The 24,148-nt window shown below is 44.2% G+C and overlaps 1 protein-coding gene across 1 annotated transcript in view; it reads left to right on the top strand.

Moving 5' to 3' along the window:
* SKAP1 (src kinase associated phosphoprotein 1) overlaps positions 1 to 24,148 on the top strand; it is a 382,276-nt gene that overhangs the window by 318,419 nt on the left and 39,709 nt on the right. Inside the window, exons 9-10 of the mRNA XM_054994890.1 lie at positions 8,287 to 8,349; positions 15,668 to 15,780. Of these exons, the coding sequence (XP_054850865.1) occupies positions 8,287 to 8,349; positions 15,668 to 15,780 (176 nt within the window). The remainder of the gene's footprint in view (positions 1 to 8,286; positions 8,350 to 15,667; positions 15,781 to 24,148) is intronic.

Raw genomic sequence — 24,148 nt, 5'->3', positions numbered from 1 at the left:
TCTCCCTAGAGGGTAGGCATGATGCACATGCTGCAAATGAATAAACAAAGTCCAGAAGGCTCTGAGCAAACTCCAACAGGAAATTCTACATATGCATCATTTCAATGAATGGGAGTTGTGAGGAGAACTCTCTGCTGGATTTTATCCTTAGGACCTTTCTGGGCCTATCCATTTACTTCACATTAAAAGTGCATTTGTTTCCCATTTGTTGTGCACAGTCTTCCCTCAGGATTCATGAGCATATTCAGAGCTCATTTTAGGCATGGAAAATGTTGGATACCTGTGCCCTCCCCTGCCCACCCCATGTTATCATTTCCTCCCTCTCACCAGGGAAGAAGCATCTGCAAAATAGAGCTGTGCATGTGCAGTGTGCACCAATCGGGTGACATTTTGGATTTGGGGAGGAAGAGAAGCGAAAAAGAATAGGGTTGCCAGGTGGTCTCCCCCCAAAACCAGACCCTGGTAAGGGGGGGGGCTGGTACTCATCGTTGGCAAGATCCTCACAAGCACAAGGAGCACACATGTGCTCCTTGCCCAGGTGCGATAGTGTCACTTCCAGAAGGGGCATCATCATGCTGGCTGTTCAGACTCCATCCCCCAAGTCTCTTAGCAGCAGCACCGCACAGCCAGGGCCCGGAGGTTGGGAGCCGGCCTGGCCAACTCATCCCTCCCAGTGGTGTGCTGCTTGAAGGGGAGCAGAGAACTGGAATGCTGTGGGCCTGGCCTACAAGCAGCATCAGCCCCCTTACCAAAGCCATTCCCACCTGTTCTGCAGCAGAGGGTGGGATGGCTTCCTCAGCACCACTACCTCTCTTTCCACACTTTCCCCTTTCCTTCCTCTTCTTCTCCTCCCTCCCCCAAGTGTCTGGTATTTTGAGTCCATTTCCCCCAGATAGTCCAACAAAATATCAGACTCTCTGGGTGAAAATCGGACGCCTGGCAATCCTAAAAAAGAAAGAAAGCAAATGCAGAAAGCAAAAGAGATTTCAGAATGAATGCACGTATGAATCAATATTTATTTAAAACATTTTTATGCCCCCTTTCCACCCAGTTCAGGGTCTCAAGGCAATAAATAAACAAAACATCAAAACAAATTTTAAAATGCATATCTTTATAAACAATAAAAACAATTCAACAAAATCTGAACACTTTGATGGAAAGTGAGGTCACTGAGAGCAGACCAAACAAAGCAGAAAAGTCTTCATCTGCTGGAGGAAGACAATAGAGGGAGTTCCAAAGTCTTGTCACCATGACTTAGAAGACTCTTGGGTTGCCACTCATTGAGCCTCAGATGACGGGGGCATCCAAAGCAGGGCCTCTGAAGATGACCCAAGAAGATGGGTAGATTTATGGGAGAAGGCAGTCTTTTAAGTATGCAGGCTCCAAGCTGTGTAGGGCTTTAAAGGTTGATGCCAGCACCTTGAATTGGGCCCAGAAACAAATTGGGAGCCAGTGTAAATGGAACAAGGCTGGAGTGATAGGGTCCCTGTGACTCATTCCAGTCAACATTCTGGCCTCAGCATTCCATACCAATTGTAGCTTCCAGACAGTTGTCAAGAGCAGTCCCACAAAGAGCACACTGCTGTAATCTAATCTAGTTGTTACCAGGGCATGCACCACAGTGGCAAGATCTTTCCTGCCCAGGGAAGGCCACAGCTGGCTTACCAGCCACTGCCACCTGTTTGTCCAGTGGGAGGCCCAGAGCCTGCTTTTTTTAGGGAGGAGTACAACCCCATCCAAGACAAGAGAGAGCCCCATTCCTGAATCAAACCTTCCTCACACCAGTAGTACTTCTGTTTTGTCAGGATTAAGTTTCAGCATGTTAGCCATCCATCACAAAGCTTCCTCTGGGCACCTGTTCAGTTTCTACTGCTACTGCCGCCTTGGAATCTGCTACAAGCAAAAGGTAGAGCTGAGTGTTATCTGAGTATTGGTGGCAACTCAACCCAAATCTCCAGACAACCTGTCCCAGCAGTTTTATGTAGATGCTGAAAAGCATGGAGAACAAGTTGGAACCTTGGGGTACCTCATGGGCAAGTGGGCAAGGGGTGGAGCAGCTGTCCCCCATCACTGCATTCTGAAGCCTGCCTTTTAGGCAGGACTGAAACCACTGCAGAACAGTGCCTCCAAGTCCCAACCCTGAAAGGCAGTCCAGAAGGAAACTTTGATTGATGATCTCAAAAGCTGTTGAGAGTTCCAAAAGAATCAACAAGATCACACTCCCCAACTTTCCCCTTGCATCTCCCAGCTTAGTTGTCAACCAGCCCAACCAAGACGCTTTCAGTTTGATTTACAAGCACGGGAAATTTGTGCATGAAGTTCAAGGTCTGCTTTGAGATACATTTAAGATAACATGGCTAAAAAACACAGTGTAAGAGCATTTGCCATGAATATTTGTATGCCTCATCAATGCAATCCTATGCAGAGTTGCACCCTTCTGAACTCATTGACTCCAGTGGACACAGGAATTACTCTCCTTCGGATGGCACTGCATAACAACTATGGAAAGGTCATCCACTTTAGAACAGTCACGCACACCCTTTAAGTAACAGGATTTGTGCATTTAACAGACACACCTATGAAATAAGCCCATTGGGTAGAACTAAATTAACCGACCTCAGGTATGATGGAGAATCACTAGGTTGACAGGTACTGGGGATTGGCGGGAGGAGGCAGGCCATCCAGCAATTGCCCTCCACCAGCAGGCAACCCAAGCAAAGGGGTGTATGTGCTCCCAACCCTGCATGCAATGGCATCACTCCCAGAAGGGACATTATTGCACGGAGGGCAGGAGTGTGCTCATGGCTTATTTAAAGAATTGACCCTAAATACTGTTTTGGAATATGGAAGTACAGGTAAGTACCACCAGCCCCACACTCCCACCGATCACTAGGAATACCTGACAACCCTAAGAATCACGCTGAATCTGAAAGACAGATATGGAATCTCCATTTTTCCTAAATGATGCTTCTGACGCAAGTCTTAAAGTAGTTGCTGTCAGAAGCCTGGATGTTGGTGAGCATGGCCTGTCATATTGTGGAGGTGCTTCCACAGCCACCACTGGAGAAAGGGAAGAGGAGGAGACCAAGAGGGAGGGGCCTTGGCCAGCTTTCTGTCTCAGTCAGCACAAAGGCTAAAGAGGGCCCTGATCAGCAATTAGGACTCCAGAGGCTGTCCTCTACACCTCCCGCTGCTTAGAAGGGGAAAAGGAGGAGCAGCCCTGAATGTTCCATTAACTCTTTTTTTTTCTGCATCACAGCATTGCCTGGAAGGATATTAATCTTATTTGATTGTTCCATTATTGTTGCTTTTCCCTTTTTTTCAAAAAAAAATCATTGCAAGAAAATAACATTTATGATTCTCCTTCACAAATGCACAGAGGATGGGGCGGTGTCAGCGAGGGGGGAGGCGCACTCAATAATTTATTTTAAAATCAATGCTAATGAGGTTGCGTCTCATCATTGGCTTGAGTTGTACAATCAAGGCTGATTTATTTAGAAAAGATCTTTGGTGCCACTTTCCCGTCTGACGGTGGGGGTTGGAGCAGGGTGGGCTGTGCAGTTTCTCTGACCCTTCCAACTTCAGATCCAATTCTGAATTCACAGAGGGATGGCCAGACCAGGTTTGCATTGATTTGAATTGAGTGCAAGAGACAGCTGTGCCCTAGACAAAGTGGTGGTGGGGAGAAGTTCTGGCTTCCCGAAAGTGCAGCAGAACACGGTTGTCTAGTGGGCTTTGCACTAAATTGTATGATATCATCAAAAGGTCTGTCTCTCTGACTGAATGACTTTGTATCTAACCACCTGTCAAATGCCTGTTCTGGTTGCCTTGAACTCTTTGCTAGACAAACACAGAATTTGCTATTAGGGCCAGAATTCATTAACCCAGGAATCTTATCTGGATGTCACTGTATAGTACATATCTGATGAAGTGAGCTTTGACTCACAAAAACTTATACCTGTCATGTCTGAGCCCCACCCATGCCAATGCTAATAGTGAACTAATGCTTCATACTGTAACTTGATGTCATATTGCCAATGCCATAACTGTTTCTTTCACAGGCTGCTTGCAGGTGCTTATCTAACGGACTGTAGAAACTTTCAGTGTTCATGACTTTGTGTACTACTCACTCCCGTACATTGCTATGTCTTGCTTTCTCAGTGACTCAACTTGATAGTACAGCTGTGCGAGATGTTCTCAGGGCAAATTCGTGCCAAAAATCCTGTTTACTGTTGGGAGGGGGGAAGGAGCAAACATGTGTGTTAAGAGGAAGGTTTTCCCCAAGAATTACTATTCTTATCAATCTTGCTCTTACTGCTTAGATGCTTACCTTGCTTCTGAGTAATCCTATGGACATATATATGGAAATGATTTTATTTCTGAATAAAACCATTTAACCAAGAGCCTGGACTTATTGTTGCAATGGGACAGGGATCTGTCTGCCATATCCTGTCATCCATAGCCTGACAATACCCTGGAAAACATTGTTGGTCATTTAGGCACTAGTGGACTCAAATCTTGTTCTATGACTACAAACTAACACAGCTACCTTTCTGGGCACCCTGAGTCTAGTCAGTCCCCAGCTCTTATCTACAGGTGGGGTCTGAGAATTCTGTGCCTGTGTTTGCCACTGGAGAAACTTACATATAGCCTATCAGTACACATTACGCTTCCCTAACAGGGCATTTAGCAGCACCGCAGTAACAGTTGATGTCAGGAAAATGGCATGGAGGAAAAGTTAAACCCCCTCTCCCACTGCTCTGTGGTCCTGAGCTAAGTCAGGGCCCTTCATGTCAGTGAAGCATGGAACTCCCAGTCAATGTCTTTTGACTGGATCTGGGGAAAATGTGTTGTGTAATTAGTTTTTGTGGTCACTTTCCGAGGGGGAGGGGCATGCTATAAGAATGAAGTCAGGCTGCCAAGACCTTATGAAATTTCCAAGCTAGAAGGTGGGGCTTAGTGGAGCTTCCATTGGTCAAACTAAGCAGTTCCAGAATCCCAGTGACTAATCAAAGCAAAAGAAAATATGCAAAATCAGCACATTTGTATAAATTTGCTTGATTTGCTCAGTTAGTAAAAATTCATCTTAGTGTATGGTATACCAATCTATTTTATCTTAAGCATTTTATTTACACACACACACACACACACACGATATTAGGGAAAAAGAGAAGCAAAGTGCAGATCTTCTTGCAATGTTTTCCTGGGTCTTCTATGGTCTGTATAAGTTGCTCTGTAACAGCCAGTGAGCTACTGATAGCTCATGCACTACCTGTTGCAGACTCCTAGATTAGATAGAAGGGCACTATCCATGGCGCCACTATCCATGGCTTGCCAGAAGTTCAGTCTCCATATCTGCAGGCAGGATTCTGCATGCTAAAGACTGCCTTCCTCAAGATGTCCCACAGCCATCCATTGGCACACAGTGATCCACAATGACTTTGGCAGTGGGAGGGTGATGTTTGATGTTTCCTGGTGCCAGTATATAAATACAGATTATCATCTACCAGGCATGAAATCACCTCAGCATCCTGCCATGTTTTTTTCCCTTCAACCATTTGCCACACAACTGCACAGAAAATCAGGGGGAGATGCAGAATGGTAAATTCCTCGTCACCATTTGTCAATGATACAGACTTTGCTCACCAATTGCCTTGTACACTGTTAAATTATCACTTGGTAAATGGTTGTCGGTGTCCACCCTTTGTCTCCTTAGTGCTCACTTCCCTCTGGAATCCTTCCTCCCCCTCCACTCAGGCTGTCCTTCCGCCCACAGCCCCCCCTCCTTCTTCTCCCCTCCTTTTCCTCTTCCCCTGGCCTCCATAATCTCCTGACAGTGTGTTTCATTCATTGTCTTCTCTTTAGTGAGACCGGAGATACTTGTCAAAGCTAAGGAAGCTTTCCCCGCTTGTGTTATGCTTATAAAGTGCCATGTAAATTTATGATGCTATAACAAGTGATTGCTATTACTGCCTTAAATAACAATTGATAGGTTTATGGGGCATGTTTTAAAATATTACCTCCCTCTGCTAGCAGGTGATAACCCATTTTCCCTTCCTTTTTCTATATGTTAAGCTTTGCAGTATAGGTTGTTGCTGAGAGACAGCAAGGGGATATGGTTGGTTCAAGTGTGACTGTAGCAGGTTGGTTGCTCCCAAAACTCTTTTCTCGTCTGGTTACAGTTTCACATCTGAAATCAACCTCCTATTAGCAATGTGCACTAATTTACTAACATATGAAAAAAATAACAATTATGAAAATAAGAAAACGAACTCCATTGTTTAATATTAATACTAATTTATCTTTTATTCCTGTGCCTGGTTGTCCAGTTTAGCATTCAAGGAGGTTAGAGGGAAGGGGAGAAAGTTGTGAGATAAACAAACTGACAGAGAACCTTTCCGCTCATTGAATCAAACAGATCTTGCAAGAAGAAAGAGTTGTGTTGATACGTCTTTGTTTCCTCCAGTGGCTCGAGGAGAGCACCTTAGTTTTTATCAGCTTCTGTTTATTAAAGTGTTCGGTTCTCTACTGCTTGCAATTACAATTTAGGTAAAGTGAAATCATCCCCCCCCCATTCCCTCCTTTTCTGTTAATAGTTAAGGTGCTCTAAACACAGTCAGAAGGGGAAGACAGACATTTGTTTTCATTTCACAGGATGCCATGCAGCATCTTCTAAATAATGCAAAATTTGTGGTATTTCGGTTGGTCCTAATAATAAAGTTTTATGTTACTGCTGGGTTTCGATTTTTCCCCATGAACCATTCTGGCTACCCACTAATCTCAATAGTGTGTGATCCAAAGAATAACATATAGAGACAGACAGATGGAAGATCAACTCTAAGGCTTGCCCTTCCCTTTGTGTTTTAGGTGAGCCCTTTAAAAAAAAAGTTGCACAAATACATGTATTAGTATATATGCTCATTGTTTACCTTTCAAAATAAATTCTCAAACAAAAATAGTTGAAAAACTGCTCCCGATATTGGAAAGGATTATGATGGTGACAGCATGAGCAACAGCCAATAGACACTTATCACACCTGGTTTTAACTGAGCAGACTGGAGGGGTTGAAATATGAATCAGATTCACAGTACTGGGAGAGCTGACTCTTCCACCTATGGTTTTTCTCTGTTTGAAATCCCCTCCCTCCTCTCCTTCATACCCTGGTAGGGGAAAAAAGTAGATAGGCACCCATACTGTGCCTATTTTCCCTCCCTACTAGAGATTAAAGCTCTGCTGTAACTCTCTGTTCATTGGGCTGCCCTTGTATACAATCTGGAAACTTCACCTGCTTTGGAATGCAGCAGCCAGTGACTGTCAAGGTCTAGCCTCTTTTAAAACAGCTGCCAATGTGTTTCCAAGTTCAGTTCAAGGTGCTGGTTATGACCTGCAAAGCCCTTCACGGTGTAGGACCCATGTATGTGAAGGATCATCTCTTCCCATATGCCTCCATTAAAAAAGTAAAAGTAGTCCCCTGTGCAAGCACCAACCCATGGGAGACGTCACAGCACCATGTTTTCTTGGCAGATTTTTGTACACTTGACAAACTTCTGGTTGCCATCTTCTTCTTCTTGCTCTGCATAAAGTGTCCCTTTTGGCATCATTAGACTCATTCCTTCTGTATAGTGGCTCCTACTTTGTGGAACAGACTCCTTGAGGAGGTAGAGGGACACAGTGTTTAGAAGATTTTAGGAAGTGCTGTAAGGCTCTTTTATTTGCAAAGGCTTTGAACATGGTTTAACCTGCAGGCAGTTTCTTGGAGGGGGAGTGTATTAATGGGGATTTATTGAACTTTGTCGATTCTTAATCTTGAATTTGTAAGCTGCCTTGAGCTGCAAGGGAAAGGTGAGGTTATAAATGTTTTAATAAATAAAACAAAGCAGCCATTTGGGAGGGGGAATCAGCATACTGGGGAGAAGTTACCCGACCACCACCATTACACACTTCTGTAGTCCTGATCCATATTGAGATCCCTGTAGCTGTTTTTCAGAACTGGATTAGACATCAGATGATCCACTAATGAGTTAGGAACCATAGACCTCACCACTAATGCAAAGTCTTTATGAACTTGTGTCTGTTTACCCTATGGCATTGTTTATGGAAATGTTCCTGATATTGACTGTGGTAATCTCACACTGTGTAATCCACCTTGAGTCTCAGTGAGAAAGGTGGACTATAAATGGAATAAATAAATCTCGAGTTCCAGTCATAAAACGCCAGTGTCGCCTGTAGTCTGCACCCGTTAGCAGGTGCCTGCTGGATTAATGATTTGTTGTAATCTCATTTCAGATGAGGAGCTTGGCTTGATTGCTCCAGACAACATCGAAGTTGCTGACAAGTTAGAGAAGACAGGTCAGTGGTTAGCGTGGTGCCAATAAAAGAGGATTGGATTGGGGCTCAGGTCAAATCACTATTGAAGGTCGCTTCACATGTTACATCTCTGAGGGGCCCCCCTAATGTTTCTGAAAAGTACCATTAAATATATAAAGTGTACATGAGACACATGCAGGTTTGGAAACGGGATTCATACAGGTATACTTGTCCAAGAGCAAAGTGTGGCTGCAGTTCCTTGCATGGCAGCAAGTCTTGTCTTCTCCCATGACGCTTGAAAAGGGTTGGTCACCAGCCACTTTCTGAAGCTGGCAGCACTCAGTCAGAACAATTGCCAATATATCTTTTAAAATTTCCATCTCTTGTACTGATAGTCCCTGAGCTTGTCTGTTTTTGAAGGCTCTTGGAATATTCTATTCTCCTAAAAAGGAGGAAAGACTACAGAAAGATGGCCATCCTTTCCAGCAGTAAGTCCTCACTTTTGCTAATTAAAAGCTATATTTTCTCATGCTTCAGAGCAACTCCACCCTTCCTCCTGTGCACCTGTGATGAGGTTTTGGCAATTTACAAATGTGCTTACATCTAATCAAACAATTAAAACCTAGGCCATTAATTATCTTTTTAAAAAATCTTTAATTGGTTGACAGCCCTATCTTGTAGTCCTCCTGAAGTTCTTGAGATGAAACAGGAACATAATCTAAACACACAGCCAAACAATGGTATAACCTTGCCAAGAGAACCAGAAATAACCCCAGGAAGGCAAGTCCCCCTTTATTCAATGGCACATTTCTTTCTTTCTTTACCATGGGAAGACAGTGGTGGGGATTGTATGCTTTGTGGTGGCTCCATCTTATCATACAAAATAGATGCACTCAAGCAGAGCTATCTTTTACCCTAGTAAAAAAATCCAGAGGGGGTAGCCATGTTAGTGTGTTGTAGCAAAATTTTAAAAAGGATCCAATAGCATTTTGAAGACCAACAGGATTTATTAGCTTGCATGAGTAAGAGCTCTCTTCATCGGATGCATGACATGAATATCCATAACTGTTATAAATGTAATAATAATAATAACATTTGATTTATATACTGCCCTTCAGGACAACTTAATGCCCACTGAGAGCGGTTTTACAAAGTATGTCATTATTATCCCCACAACAAAACACCCTGTGAGGTGGGTGGGGCTGAGAGAGCTCCTAGAAGCTGTGACTAACCCAAGGTCACCCAGCTGGCTTCAAGTGGAGGAGTGGGGAATCAAACCCAGCAATCCAGATTAGAGTCCCGTGCTCTTAACCACTACACCAAACTGGTTCTCTGCGCTACTCTCCTCTAATACATCTGATGAAGTGAGCTCTGACATATAAAAGTGTATGCTTCAATACATTTTGTTAATCTTTAAGGTTGTCATGGGACTCCTGTTTAATTTTCCAACTAAATAAAGCACAAGGGGGGAAAGACTATGCAGGTGGGGGTGGGGGAATAACATGATCTCTTCCAATCAGACCAAAGTAAACAAAATTGAATTTTCTAATCCCAAGAGCATCACTGGTTTTTCACATTGTGCAGAATTTAAAATGGAGGATAAAAGTTTGCCCTGCTTGCCGCTCCTTTCCTTCCCAATTCTGTGATGTATGGCAATTATCATAGGGCTTTCTTTTCATCAAGCTGCCTGATCCATCATCCTGGTGTTGAGTATTTTTCCCCCAAGTGCCAATGCTCTGAACCTTCCCCCACCCCACCCCGCTTTCTTCAGGAAACAGGTACCAAAAAACCTTTCAGTAAGAGCCAAACTCATAAACGCCAGGCAACAAAAGGGTGGAGGGACAAGAACAACCAAGGAGGGAGGAAAGCAGAAGAGAGAGAGAGCTCAGGTAGAGGGGGGGGGGGCTAGGAATGGCCAGGCAAACCAGAGGCAGGGCGGAAGGAGAGTCACAGCTGCCCATGCCAAGAGGAAGGGAGAGCAAGGAAAAGCTGTGGACTGGAAAGTTGGCCTTCTCCATCTCTGCCTCCAGTCACCATCGACAGGCAGCATTCCCTTCCAGAGTGCACCGGGAGCCTTCGTTCTCCACCCTTGCTTTTTCCTTGAGAATTTTGGCCTCATGGGAGTTGAACGGAAAGCCTGTTTCCTGGAATCAGCCCTGTCCTGCCCGCCCACTCCTCCCTCCAGCTACCCACTGGCCACCTACTTCTTTCTCCCCCTCTTGAATCTTCCGGACCCAGTACAGGAAAGAAGCACTTAGGTGGAGCCACTTTTGAGCTTCCTGCAGTTCTGGGTGTCGTTTTGTGCACTTGGTGCAGGAAACAGGAGTGTGTAAATAAGCTGTGGTTCATCAAGGCCACTAAGATGGAGCTCCCAACTTTTTTATGTGGTGGGAGGTGGGATAAGTGTTCAGCTGCCACATCAAGCAGGGGAGGTTTGGATAGCTCTTTTAGGAGATACACTTATTGCAAGGGTTGATATAATTCTGCCAGAAACCATGAAAAGCCCTATTCTGTTACCAAAACTTTCTGCCCCCTGCTTTAAGATGTATGGTGATGGGCTGTGGCCTATTCAATAGTAAAAGAAATGCACTCTTCTCATGTTCAGAAGCTGTCTGCTGTGCGTAACTGTTGTATATGTTCCAAGGCTGACAGTTTCTGGGGTTCAGTTCTTGCTTAAAGTAAACCCTGCACTGTTGGATTCAAGTTAAATGTGCTTTGTGGGAGCTTTTCCCCTACCATCGCAATTTTTAAAAAATTATTTTTAGTGGTTTCTAATATGTTTTTATTGTTGTTTTATTACATTGATTAAGGTGCCTTAATTGCAGGGAGGGGCACTATATAAGCAAATTGTCATCTTTTCTGAACATTTCCCTTGATGTAATTTTTTTTAAGACACAGATCTTAACTATTTAGCAGCTCAGGTGGTGCAAAACGTCTTTCTTTTTTTTTTACTTGTAAAGCAGTGGAAGTCTTTTAGGTAGCTCTGTTTTAATCTAGAGCTTTCATTAACTTTTGACTAAATAGAAAATTCAAGGAGAATTTAGAGGTTCCTCCTCCAGCAGGGGTGAAAGCAAACTGGTATAAACCAGGGCTGAGTGCCAGTAAGAAAGTGGGCAAAGCAAAAATACCCAAAGTGTTACATTCCATCTTCTGCTTCGAAGTCCCCTCCACCACCCCAAGAGAGGCAGTATAGGTAAGAAATGCAAGTTATTTTCATCCCTGTTCTCAGGTGAAACTTCCAAGGGAAGTCCAAGGAAATTTCAGTAAACCACTGACTTTTTGTGGGAGGGAGATGTTGCACTTTACTTGTGAAGCCAGTGAATTTTATTTAAAGCAAAATACAAAGAACTGTTGAAGGTTCCGGTGAAACACCCAAAAGATTTTGAAACCCTACTTGAATCCTGTTACCTTTTGCTCTTGGTGAGCTTCCTTTAATTAACTGGCAAGAGAAAGTTGGGGGGAGCCTTATTTATTATATCTATTGCACACTTGTATCCTGCCTTTCTTCCATGGTGGCATTCCAAGGCAGCTTATAGAAGATTCCCAGGAGGTATCCTATCTGTGCACCAGCTGGATCTGCTTTGCTTCAGCAGATGTGCTGTAGCATGTTTCATACCCCAAGGACTGTGATCTTAACTTTAAAAAAAAGTTGACCAGAACAGAGGAAAATTGAGGAAGGTAAATGGAGATGACATTTCAAACAGGAGAAAAGAAACCAGTGTGAATCCTAAATCTGTCCTTTTGCCCACTTTATTGTTGCCTAGCGATTAGCCCTATCTTGCTTGCTTCTCTCTAAATCAGAAGTTTTGAGCCCTGAGAAGTTTTTTAATTTTCTACATGAGCTCCTTTGCTCTCTTCCCAGTCCTATGTCTCACGCTCACCTCTTGTTCCCTTTTCAATATCTCAAACAAAAGAAAAAGCAGACCTACTTTCTTTCACGCACAGTTGCCGAGACTGACTTTCTCCCTGCTCTGCCATTACTCGTTTCCGCAAATGCCCTCGACATATTTAGGTAATCTAAAACTGGCCACACTAATCCAGGGAGGTGGTTGTTGCAAAGTCTCTTACATCTAATTCGGAATGGTGTTTTTTTCCCCCCTACCTTCATCATATGTGCCCCCTGTTATATAGCACAGCAGGGTTGTATTAGTGGCAGCGAATTTACTTTGCTCTCAGTTAAGTGCAAGAAGTAAAGAGATCCAAGACTTGAGCTGCTGATGCCCAGCCACCTAACATAAGGAAATCCTACCACACAAATGGATGATGACACCCCTTGAAAAACACACTGTTTAAACCCAGCTTGGATGCGCAATTCATTAACCTGAGAAATATGTAAAACAGGCTTCTAGACCTCATGATTTCAGAAAGAACCATGAAAACTGGACTTTCGGATGGGATGCTGAGATTCCATTGGTCAATGGAGTGACATTTCAGTGCTCAGTGTTGCTTTGGTCTGTTGCCCTGTGGCAGACAGAAGAGGAATCAATTATGCAAAATGAGCATATTTATAATATGCAAACTTTTTTACAGGTTGGGGTTACTTCATCACTGTATTTGATTTCTTGAGCAGAGAATCCAGGCCACCCTGTGTACCCAAGAGGACCAGGTCCTATGAAACTTGTCCTCATGTGCTGCCTCCTCTCTTCTGCCCTCTGGCCATCTAACAGTGGCCGTAGCCAAGCTTTCCTCAGTTACCCTCCACACTTCTCCTGCCTTGATGATCTATCAGCAGAGGTGGAAAAAATTCCTCTAAAGGAGATGCATCTCTCCCTGATTTGCCAATATCCATTTGCACCAAGGTCCTCTGCATAGTTAGATGAACTGAAAACTGATGATGTTGAAATTCATGTATTTATTGGCAAAGAGAGTATCTGGTGTGGGACATCCATACTTATTGCCTTTGTCCCCACTGGGGAATCAAAGCTGCTTACATCCTTCTCACCATCATTTTATCCTCAAACAACCCTGTGAGGTAGGTTAGACTAAAAGTGTGTGACTGGCCCAAGGTTACCCAGTGAACTTCCATGGCATAGTGGGAATTTGATCCCACATCTCCCAGAATCTAGTCTGACGCCCTAAGCACTACACCACACTAGCTCCACCTTGAACAAAAGCAGAGATTTGGATCAGCATATGTAATGGGATAGTCACCCGTGGTAGGGGGTTATGATTTGGCAGTGACTGAAGCTTATTTCAACTCTTTATACATATGTGTTGGGCACATTTTGCATAAAAATAGATTGTGCAAGAAAATGAGGCGTTGGGCATCTTGGCAAGGGCAGCCATGAGAAGTTTGTGTTGAAGGATAGGGCAAAGCTTATTTGGGGGATGGGACAGAGTGCTTAAACTTCAGCTCCTTATTTGGGCTGCACATGCACTCCTTTGATGAATAAGTAGGGATTGGCACATTTCCCCTTGCCTGTTCATTTAGTGTGCTCTGTATTTACTTTCACTCCTCCTTTGTTACAGTTCAGCAGGATAATTTCAGATTTTAATGTTGGAATTAGAACATGCACATCTTCATTCTGTTTTAATCCCTTCAGTTTATTTGGATCATTTACCCCAGGGGATCCCCACACCTGCCAGTTCCCACCCCCTATTACTGGTTACCTGGCTGGTGAGGGGGGAAGGCACTGGACAACAGGGGATGCAGCCCTAAGGCATGTACATGAAGTGCAAGCACGCCCATCTACTTCACCAGACGTGCATGTGGGGGGGGCGGGGAAGTACTTACCCCCTCCTCCATCCCCTAGTTTCCTCAATGGGGGACCTGGCAACTCTGGTTTCCTTCTACCCCATGTTCCCAATATACACATGTACACTGATAAAACACTGCAGAAAAAGCTACCTTATGATTATTATACTGAGGGAAAAACATCACCCAAAAAAAAGTATCTTCCTGCAGCAATACATACAATCCCATCGTGACTGCTTCTTTTCAATGTTTTATCAATATGGATGTGCAAAGCATAATGCAGAGGAGGAAAAGGATACAAACAAATTAATGAAGTACCTGAGCAGTGTCACATGCTGCACTTACAGAGTGCTCTAAACAAAATTTGTAAATGACAGAAAGAACAATGAACAATTCCTAATGCATCCGTTCTTCACTGGAAACAAGTTATTCGTAACTCTGAACTCCAGAGAGACATTTGAATGAGAATTTTGGGAGCCACCCCTATGCATAAGGAATTGGGAACAAGAAATCAGCATCAGCATTCATTAGTCTAATCCAAAGAGACTGTAGTAGCTGAAGGAAAGTGGTGTGCAGGATACACATGCACACTGGGCTTGAAGGCACTTAGCTCCCCATCCCTTTGTTACCAGCAGAGGCTGAAGCCAGAGAGGTTAGGGCCTAAGGGAAGCAGATTGTGGATGAATATCCAAAATGTAAATCTCCAAAACTGTTATGAGCCCCTTTCTTTTTCAGTTTGATTTTACCTTTAACCCTCCTCTTACACCCACTGGGTAGATTGCTGCCACCAGGAATTATATTCCAAAACAAGTAATTTAAATTTCCCATTTAATAATGTGCCCCAAGCGTCAGGCTCTTTTGTGGGACTATGTGGCCCTGAGGATAGGAATGGGATATATAGGAATGACAAATACCCTGGGATTTAAAAAAACCAAAATAAACTTTTTTACAAGAAATATATCCGTTTCACTCTAGTACTTAAACTTGATGGTTTCAAAGATAGTTCTCATTTGTTACGTTTCTTCACACAGGCTCAGTCACACAGATCTTCATAAACTTTCTGTCTCAGGCACATACACAGTTTGCCTGTCAAAACCCAAAAGCAGGATGAATGTTCTCTCACAGATCCACATAGTTCCGGCTTCCACACAGGTTGCCTAAATGAACTAGAATGAGAATCCCCTCAGACTTTCACACAGGTTGCCTGCTCTGCCCAGACTGACTTATTTCTCCACTCAGTAACTAAAAACTGCAGTTCATTCTGCCCACACTCTCAGTCATCATCTCACTCACTCATTCCTCTCTTTCATCCCCACTCTTCATCTGTACCACACCAATTTATTGATTTATTATTTTATTTTATTTGCTTCAACTTATATTTTGCCCTCCCCACTCCAGCAGGCTCAGAGCAGATTACACTGTATAAATATTTCAATAAAACACATTTCAAAGATTTAAAACCACAAATAAATACAATATAATTATTTTAAAAATTACAAAATTACAGGATTACAAAGTTTCAACAGCAGCACAGAAATCATCACAAAAACATTAAAAATCTCCAACATTTAAATTCTTTAAAGCTGAGGTGGAATTAAGCCAGTCTTGTGGCAATTGCTTTGCAGGCAATTATATTTTTTTATCTCTCTTTTTTTCTGGTTCCAGGAAGCTTCATCAGAAGTTATACAAATTATTACCAAGGCCTTTGGGACTGTACCAGTGGCCACCCGGATGAACTATCCTTCCAGCGGGGAGATTTGATCTACATCCTCAGCAAGGTACACAAAATACATGGTTTTAACTCACAGCTTTGGGTGCAAGCATTCCACCACCACTTTGAGTCCAATAGTTTGGGGAGGTGCCATGGAAGAGCATTAGGGTTGTCAGCTCCAGGTTGAGAAATTCCTGGAGATCTTGGGGGTGGAGCCTGGAAATGGTGGGGTTTGTGGAGTGGAGTGACCTCAGCAGGGTATAATGCCATGGAACCCACCCTCCAAAGCAGCCATTTTCTCCAGGGGAACAGATCTCTATTGCCTAGAAATCAGTTGTAATTCCAGGAGATCTCCAGCCACCACCTGGAGGCTGGCAACCCTAAAGAGCATCTGTGTTGCACACCAAATGTCTCAAGTTCAATTGCTGGCATTTGCATTTAAAAAGATCTGATAGCTGGTGATGTGAAAGGACCTCTGCCTCAGAGCCTGAAGAGCCACTACCCGTCAGAGTAGACAACACTGGCTTTGATGGACCAACAGTGCTATCCTAAGCTGTTACACCTTTCTAAGACCATTGGCATCAAGGGGCTTTGAAGGGTGTAACTCTGATTAGGATTGCACTGCAAAGGATCTAACTCTGCTGAGGATGGTACCTGGGGAGCATGGAGTTTGTGGAGAGATGTGATATCACTTCTGGATGACACTCTTGGAATTTCTCCAATCTCTGTAGTAAAAACTGTAAGTGGTGGTAGAGAGTGCCGTCAAGTCATAGATGACTTATGGCAACCCATGGTGGAGTTTTCATGGCAAGGAATGAACAGAGGTAGTTTGCCATTGCCTGCCGCTGCAACCTTGGTCTTCATTGGAGGTCTCCCATCCAATTACTAACTAAAGTTGACCTTGTTTAGTTTACGAGATCTAACAGGATTGGGCTTGTCTGCCTTGGACTATCCAGGTCAGAGAGACAGAGAAATTCCTGAATCATCACTATGGAGGACATTTTCCAGCCATTTCCCCCCTACTCCTCAATTTCTTGAGGGCAGGAGATGGAGCTGAGGGCAGAGGTTTTTCCTCCATAAGTGGGCAAACGGCAAACCTGATCAAGGAAAGCAGAAGTGGATGGGCTGTAGACAATAAAGGCTAAGCTACACATTACTTTTTGAACTTACTTTCCCTGCAGCCTCATTGCAGCTGCTTTTTAAAGGCCTGGAGGGACCACAGCATGGGAGGCAGGGAGGAAGAGCTGCCTTCCCCCACTCTGTGCCATTTTCCTGAGCCAAATCAGGCCTCCACAGTCCTTTAAAAGCTGTTCCCCGCAGCTGCTGTGGAGGTTCCTGGACCTGACTCATTAAAGATTGAAATGTCTAGTTTGGCTCACACACTAAAACTAAACCCAAGTTTTAAAAGTGGCAGGACATTGCTACGTGGGAAGGAAGTAGATAATTATTTGTGTTTCTTTTAATGAATGCTCTTGAATTGAAGTTGCATTGCTGGAAGGAGGGCAGTTAAGGAGAGGTGTTTGAAAAGAGCAAAAATCCGGTAGCACCTCTAAGACTAACAAAATTTGAGGTAGGCTGTGAGCTTTTGTGAGTCACAGCTCACTTCTTCAGATCTGAAGAATTTGAGGTAGGGTGTGAGCTTTTGTGAGTCACAGCTCACTTCTTCAGATCTGAAGAAGTGAGCTGTGACTCACAAAAGCTCTAACCCTACCTCACATTTTGTTAGGCTTATAGGTGCTACAAGGAGAGGCATTGTCAGTGTGTATTCAGGCACTTTCTTTGCAAGTGAACAATGTATGAGAGGGCAGACAGGCATGGTAGGGAATACTGCCTGGTGAAAGGAGTATCTCTGCCACAAGCATGCAGGTGAATAAATTAGCTAGTAATATGACTGACAGGCATGGCAGTGAGGCAGGGCAAGGGAAAAGGAAAACAGAAAATGTCTTGTAGTCATTTGTGCCAAAGCCAGCCAGGCTGTGTGTCCTCTGTGCTATGAAGAAAAAATAAAATACATTTCTGTGCTCAGGTCATCCAAATTCTGGATCATGAAAAGCCAAATTCGGTGACATGAATAAATTATGTAAATCAATGGCCCCCTTCATACCTGGAGATACCAAACTCGCAGGGAGACTTCAGCAGGCTCTCCTTCACCCACCCTCCCAGTTTGCAATACGGTGATCAGGAAGGTCAATGGGAAGGGTGGGAAGGGAAGTGCTGCCAGAGTGCATGACTGAAATGGGAACCGGGAATTGCTGGATCAGAGGAGGAGGATGGACTGGCCATGGTGTGGAGCTGGGCTGGGAAGACAGAGTGGATGGCAAGCAGGGACAGTCCCAAGAGTTTGGGATGTGGAGGAGGAGCTGGTTTCTCCAAAACCCCACCATTCATCCTGAAATATGCCCTAAGGGGCGCCCACCAGAGATGGCATGTGGGTTTTGTTGGTGGCTGCCCCTCCTTGTGGACTCGGGAGGCGGTCAGCCTCCCTTCTGCCCCTCGTGGGCAACAGGCTTGGGGGTGGGGGTGGCCCGCACCCCCTGGTGCCCTCAGAGGCAGCCCCCAAATATGGCATGTGGGTTATCTCGGTGGACACCCCTCCTCACAGGCCCAGGAGACGGTCAGCAGAGCTGACCACCTCCCTTCTGCCCCCCATGGGCAACAGGCTTGGGGGTGGGGTGGCCCGCACCTCCCTTGTGCCCTCAGGGGCACCCACCATATACACCATGTGGGTTCTCTCTGAATTTTGGGATAATTTCATGATAACCGCGGCCCCACAAAACACTGTTTCGCGACATACGAAACAGCCCGTTTTGTGATGAAATTTGCTTCGTATTTCAATTCGTGCCCAGGGCTGTTCCCACACAGCTTACCTGAACCCGGAACGCTGTGCAGCATGCCGAAAAAAATGTGGAAGTTCGCGTTTTCTCTCGCGGGTTTTGTGCGATATTGCGCATGCTGCGCCACATTCCGGGTTCAGGTAAGCCGTGTGGGAATGGCCCATGTCTATTTATAACTCTCTTTTCTCCCCATTGTAGACCTAGGCATCATTCTTCCCTCTTTGATTGTAATTCTAACAACGACAACCCTGTTAGGTAGATTGGGCTGAGAGTGTGTGACTGGCCCAAGGTCACCCAACAAGCTTCCATGGCAGAATGGGAATTTGAACCTGGGTCCCACAGATCCCTAGCCCAACACTAAGCACCACATCTATGCTAGCTCTCATTTGCATGTGTGACTGTCTCAACACAGATCAGACACTGCAGCTAGAATTTTCATATCCCTTCGCTTCTTCTCAAATGTAGTGCTTAGTCATTGCTTTATGCATTCAGCTGTATGCAATCACATGATGAAAAATCAAGGAAGGATGTGCATGTGTGAAACATGGTTGCAAATCCAACTTGCATTGGTCCCACAGTATGGTCTGAAGGCATATGCTGCTGCAGTGAAGCAGCTCTAGGTCTCTTTAGTGCCTAGATGAGTACTGAGGACCTCTGTGTTTGCCAGCTTGCATTGTGTGATAGAAGAGAGGTAAGGTGTACGTGCAATAAATAATAGTATTGCAGGTACTGTGGCGGGAGCACTTGGTCATGTATTTCTTCCATTCCATTTCCAGCTCCAGAACAAAATCTGCCTCTTACTCATGGTTTCTCTGCCAGCTTTTTGGCGGCATTGCCACGCCAAGGTAAATTAGAGTTATTTTCAACAGCTGGCCCTTGAGAATGAAAATGAAGCATCCTAGTTAAGTGGAGAGGCTTTTCACCTAAATTATTTTTTATACAAAAATGCATATTTTAAAACATCATGCTGGAGGGCCATTATGGCACAATAGTTAGAGTGTCAGACTAGGATCTGTAGAGACCCAGATTCTAACCCCTGCTCTGCCATGGAAGCACAAGTGTACTGGTTAGAGTGTCGGACAAGGATTCTGTGGGACCCAGGTCCAAATTTGCACACTGCCCTGGAAGCTTGCTGGGTAACCTTGGACTATTCACACACTCTCAGCCTAATCTACGTCACAGGGTTGTTGTTGTGAGGATAAAATGGAGGAGAGAGAATGATATAAGCCCATTGCAGAGAAAGGTGGGATAACACTGAAGTAAGTAAATAAAATGAGAAGATTCAAAGAACCACGCACCTAGTTTCACACATTCAAGGGGGCTTTGGGATGTTGCCTCCATGGTCAGGCTTGAGCTCTTGCCTGTGCCTAAGACAGTCTTTTACATCCCAGACCTCACATGTGTGAAATAATACAGTTGCCTCCTTTTCTTCCTTCTCAGTTTTTTCAAGGCTTCTACTTTTTCTTAATTTTCTCTGGTTCCACATAATTTGTCATTCGGAACATTTTAACAATCTCGCAAGTCTTCAGTCATCAATTCTTCAATTTGTTTCACCACCACCACCATTCTGTTGGCAATATTTAGCATTAATCATTTGTACAATAATTAAGGAAAATTTCCCACCCTCTTCTCCGTTTTCTTAGGCCTAACCCAACTAACTTTTTATATTTAAAATGGGTGGGAAATTTTCCTTAATGGGTGGGATCCAGTCAGCTTTTTCATTCAGTCTCATTCACTCCCCTCCTTACTTCAATCCCCGTCCCACATGGCTTTTGTCCCTACAGGTCCTATGATCCCCATCAGAGCCTTTTTGGGTGATCAAAGAGAGCCCTGCCCTCCTTTATCACTAATACTGGGATTCAACCCAGTATTATGATTTCCTGAATACATCATTCTAAGGTCCCCCCCCCCGCGCCTTACACGTAGATTTAAAAGCACCAGTTATTATTTAGGCTAATCAAATGATGTACTGCTATCTTAAACAAGCTGCTTTCGATGTTAATCGGCATTCATGTAGCCTACTGTTGCCTGCCTTTTGGTTCCTTTCTTTCCCCACCACATGAGAATGTGACCTGGTTTTAACTCTCTTCAGTGGCTCCAGAGTGGAGCTTGACGCAACTTCCTTGCATGTAACCCATTGGTCCTCCGTGTCTTCCTTTCGTAAATTGCTTTGCGTGGCAACAGAACTCACCTATGACCACCGAAGGAGTGGAAGCTAAATAAAGCTTGGTGTGTTGGGGGGGGGGGGAGACAGTTGAACAGCAGGGGGGAGGGGGAGAGAGAAAGGTGTTTGAAAAGCCTGTTCACTCAGCTGCATTTTAATTTCCTTTTCAATCTTGTCCCAATTAATTTTGCAGAATTAATCTCACCGAAGCAAGCATGGCAGCGGCTCAGAGGCTGGGTTGCTAGCTTGCTTGCTTCTTTTTTTTTAAAGTGGCGCGGTCGCTGTGCCTTGAACATGAAATAGTAGCTAATATAAAAATCCATCTGGTGTTGTTTGGAATGCACGCCGTCTGCTGCTAAGGTCCTGTCTGACATTTCGTGCATCAGCCGTGGGGAGACGTGATTCAGGGGCGGGGGGTAGAGCTACTTGGCTGAGATTCAAGAGCCAGTGATAGAAGTCCATCAGGTGTTGTAGCAGGGCAAGGGGAAACTGGCAGCACAAACCGCTACAGTATCGTTGGTAGGTAGTTCCAATCAGAGAAGCAGCAAGGCCTTTCTGCTAGCTGTGGAGTGTAAAAGTCATCTCCATTTGGTCAGGTTCAAATATCAGTATGCCACCTTGATAACATATAAAGGTTCCTGTTCTGTTGAAGAAAAACTTTGTGTGCTTATGTAAACACTTTTCACCTGGTAGGCTGTTTCATATGTTATGTATCAACAAACTCCATTTTGCCCCAAAAAGGCAAGGACCAAACAGAGCAAATGGTATAGGTGCGAGGGCTGTGTGATAGTCGTTTGATAGCTCTTGTTTGACAGCAACAGCAGCCTTGGGAAAGCATGGTTGGAAGTGGAGAAGCAACAGTGGAGATGTACTTCTCTTTGCTCCATACCTGCCATTTCTCCAGTGCAAATCTAAGCAGTTTTTTTGTGTTAAAAATACACCATTGGGCTATATCATTACACACGTTTATAATGTGGAACAGGTCTCTGAAGAATATACCTGTATGACATTTTCAAACACCTGTTTGTCATATTCATATTTAGCATTCTTTCATGTACAGTCTAAAAAAAGCCAATGTGGTGTAGCGGTAACAGTACCAAACTAGGGCCTTGAAGTAGTAAGAACTTTGCCTTTAATAATAGGGACAGATGGGATCTAGAGTTAACGATAAGAAATAAAGGGGTTATAGTGCTGTTGGAAGTCAATATAGGGAAGGGGGGAGGGGGTGGGATGCATGTATTAAGATAATGGGGAATATTTGAAAATATGTATAATGAATATATGTTAACCCATCCATTAAAAGCTTTTAAAATCCAGTACCAAACTAGGACCTGAGAGCCCCAGGTTCAAGTTCCCACTCTGCCATGGGTGCTTGCTGGGTGACCTCGGGTTGGTCACGCATTCTCAGCCTAACCTAACAGGGTGGTTATGAGAATAAACTGGAAGTGAGGAGAATAATGTCAACCACTTTGGGTCCTCATTTGGGTATAAATGAAGTAAATAAGTAAATAAAAGAATTCTTAGATTTACACCTAACAAAGTAATGTATGAAGCATATCCACTTGCTAGTTGATAACATATTTTGTAAACCACTCTGAATGGGTGTTAAGTTGTCCTGAAGGGCGGTATATAAAACAAATGTTGTTGTTGTTGTTGTTGTTTGGAAATGAGATGTGTGTGTAAAGTGCCATCACGTTACAGGCAACTTACAGCAACCCCAGCAAGAAGCAGACAGAGGTGGTTTTCCATTGCCTGTACAGTGACCCTGGACCTCCTTCGTGGTCTCCCATCCTAGTACTAACCAGGGTCGATCCTGCTTGGCTTCCAAGATCTAACGAGATTGGGCTAGCCTGGGCCAACTAGGTCAGGGACAGTTTGAAATTGGGGTGGAGTGGTTTGTGAAATCTTCAGTTTCTTTGATCTTGAATTAGGTTATAAACATAATTTATATTGGCTGTTGTGGGTTTTCCGGGCTGTATTGCCGTGGTCTTGGCATTGTAGTTCCTGACGTTTCGCCAGCAGCTGTGGCTGGCATCTTCAGAGGTGTAGCACCAAAAGACAGAGATCTCTCAGTGTCACAGTGTGGAAAAGATGTAGGTCATTTGTATCTACTCAGGAGGGGTGGGGTTGAGCTGAGTCATCCTGTAAGAGTTTCCCAGGGTGTGGAATGCTAATGGCGGGAGGCTTCACTGTATCCTGAGGAGGTTCTTTTGCATATGGATTGGTTCTTGATGTGTTAATCTTCTCTGCAGGGCTATTGTCTCTGCAGGGCTATTCCTGGATACCTTGGTCATCCGCAAAGCAAACTTTCAGTTAGGTCACAGGGTCTACAGGAAACCAACTCACACTGATCGGTACTTACACAAAAACTCCAATCACCACCCCCGACAGAAAAGAGGCATAATGAAAACATTAGTGGATCGTGCAAGACGGATATGTGAGCCGCACTTTCTCAATGAGGAAATTAATCATCTAAACCACGCACTTCAGGCAAATGGCTACTCCAGAAATGAAATCCGAAGAGCAATCAAACCCAGGATGAATCAAACAACCAAGGAAAAACAGTCTCCTACAGGAAAAGTGTTTTTGCCATATATCAAAGGAATTACTGATCAAATGGGAAAGCTTATGAAAAAGCATAACCTCCAAGCAGTATTCAGACCCACCCGAAAAATACAACAGATGCTACGATCAGCAAAAGACAGGAGAGACCCCCTCACCTCTGCAGGAGTATACCGTATACCCTGCAGCTGTGGACAAGTTTACATCGGGACCACAAAGCGTAGCATCCAGACAAGAATAAAAGAACAGGAAAGACACTGCAGACTTGGACAACCTGAAAAATCAGCAGTGGCTGAACATAGCCTAACTCAAACAGGGCACAGTATCTTATTCCAGGACACCAAAATACTGGACAACACTTCCAACTACTTTGTCAGACTGCACAGGGAAGCCATTGAAATTCACAAGCATAAGCAAAACTTCAACAGGAAAGAAGAAACCTTAAGAATGAACAGAGCATGGTTTCCAGTTCTGAAAAACACCAGGCCAACAAAACATTCTATCCCCGACAATAGCCCTGCAGAGAAGATTAACACATCAAGAACCAATCCATATGCAAAAGAACCTCCTCAGGATACAGTGAAGACTCCCGCCATTAGCATTCCACACCCTGGGAAACTCTTACAGGATGACTCAGCTCAACCCCACCCCTCCTGAGTAGATACAAATGACCTACATCTTTTCCACACTGTGACACTGAGAGATCTCTGTCTTTTGGTGCTACACCTCTGAAGATGCCAGCCACAGCTGCTGGCGAAACGTCAGGAACTACAATGCCAAGACCACGGCAATACAGCCCGGAAAACCCACAACAGCCATCGTTCTCCAGCCGTGAAAGCCTTTGACAATACATAATTTATATTATCTTAATTTTA

Source organism: Eublepharis macularius, chromosome 12 (genome assembly GCF_028583425.1).
Source record: "Eublepharis macularius isolate TG4126 chromosome 12, MPM_Emac_v1.0, whole genome shotgun sequence".
Lineage (NCBI taxonomy): Eukaryota > Metazoa > Chordata > Lepidosauria > Squamata > Eublepharidae > Eublepharis > Eublepharis macularius.
The sequence above is the reverse complement of the archived record's forward strand: the minus strand, read 5'-3'. Positions and strand labels throughout refer to the sequence as shown.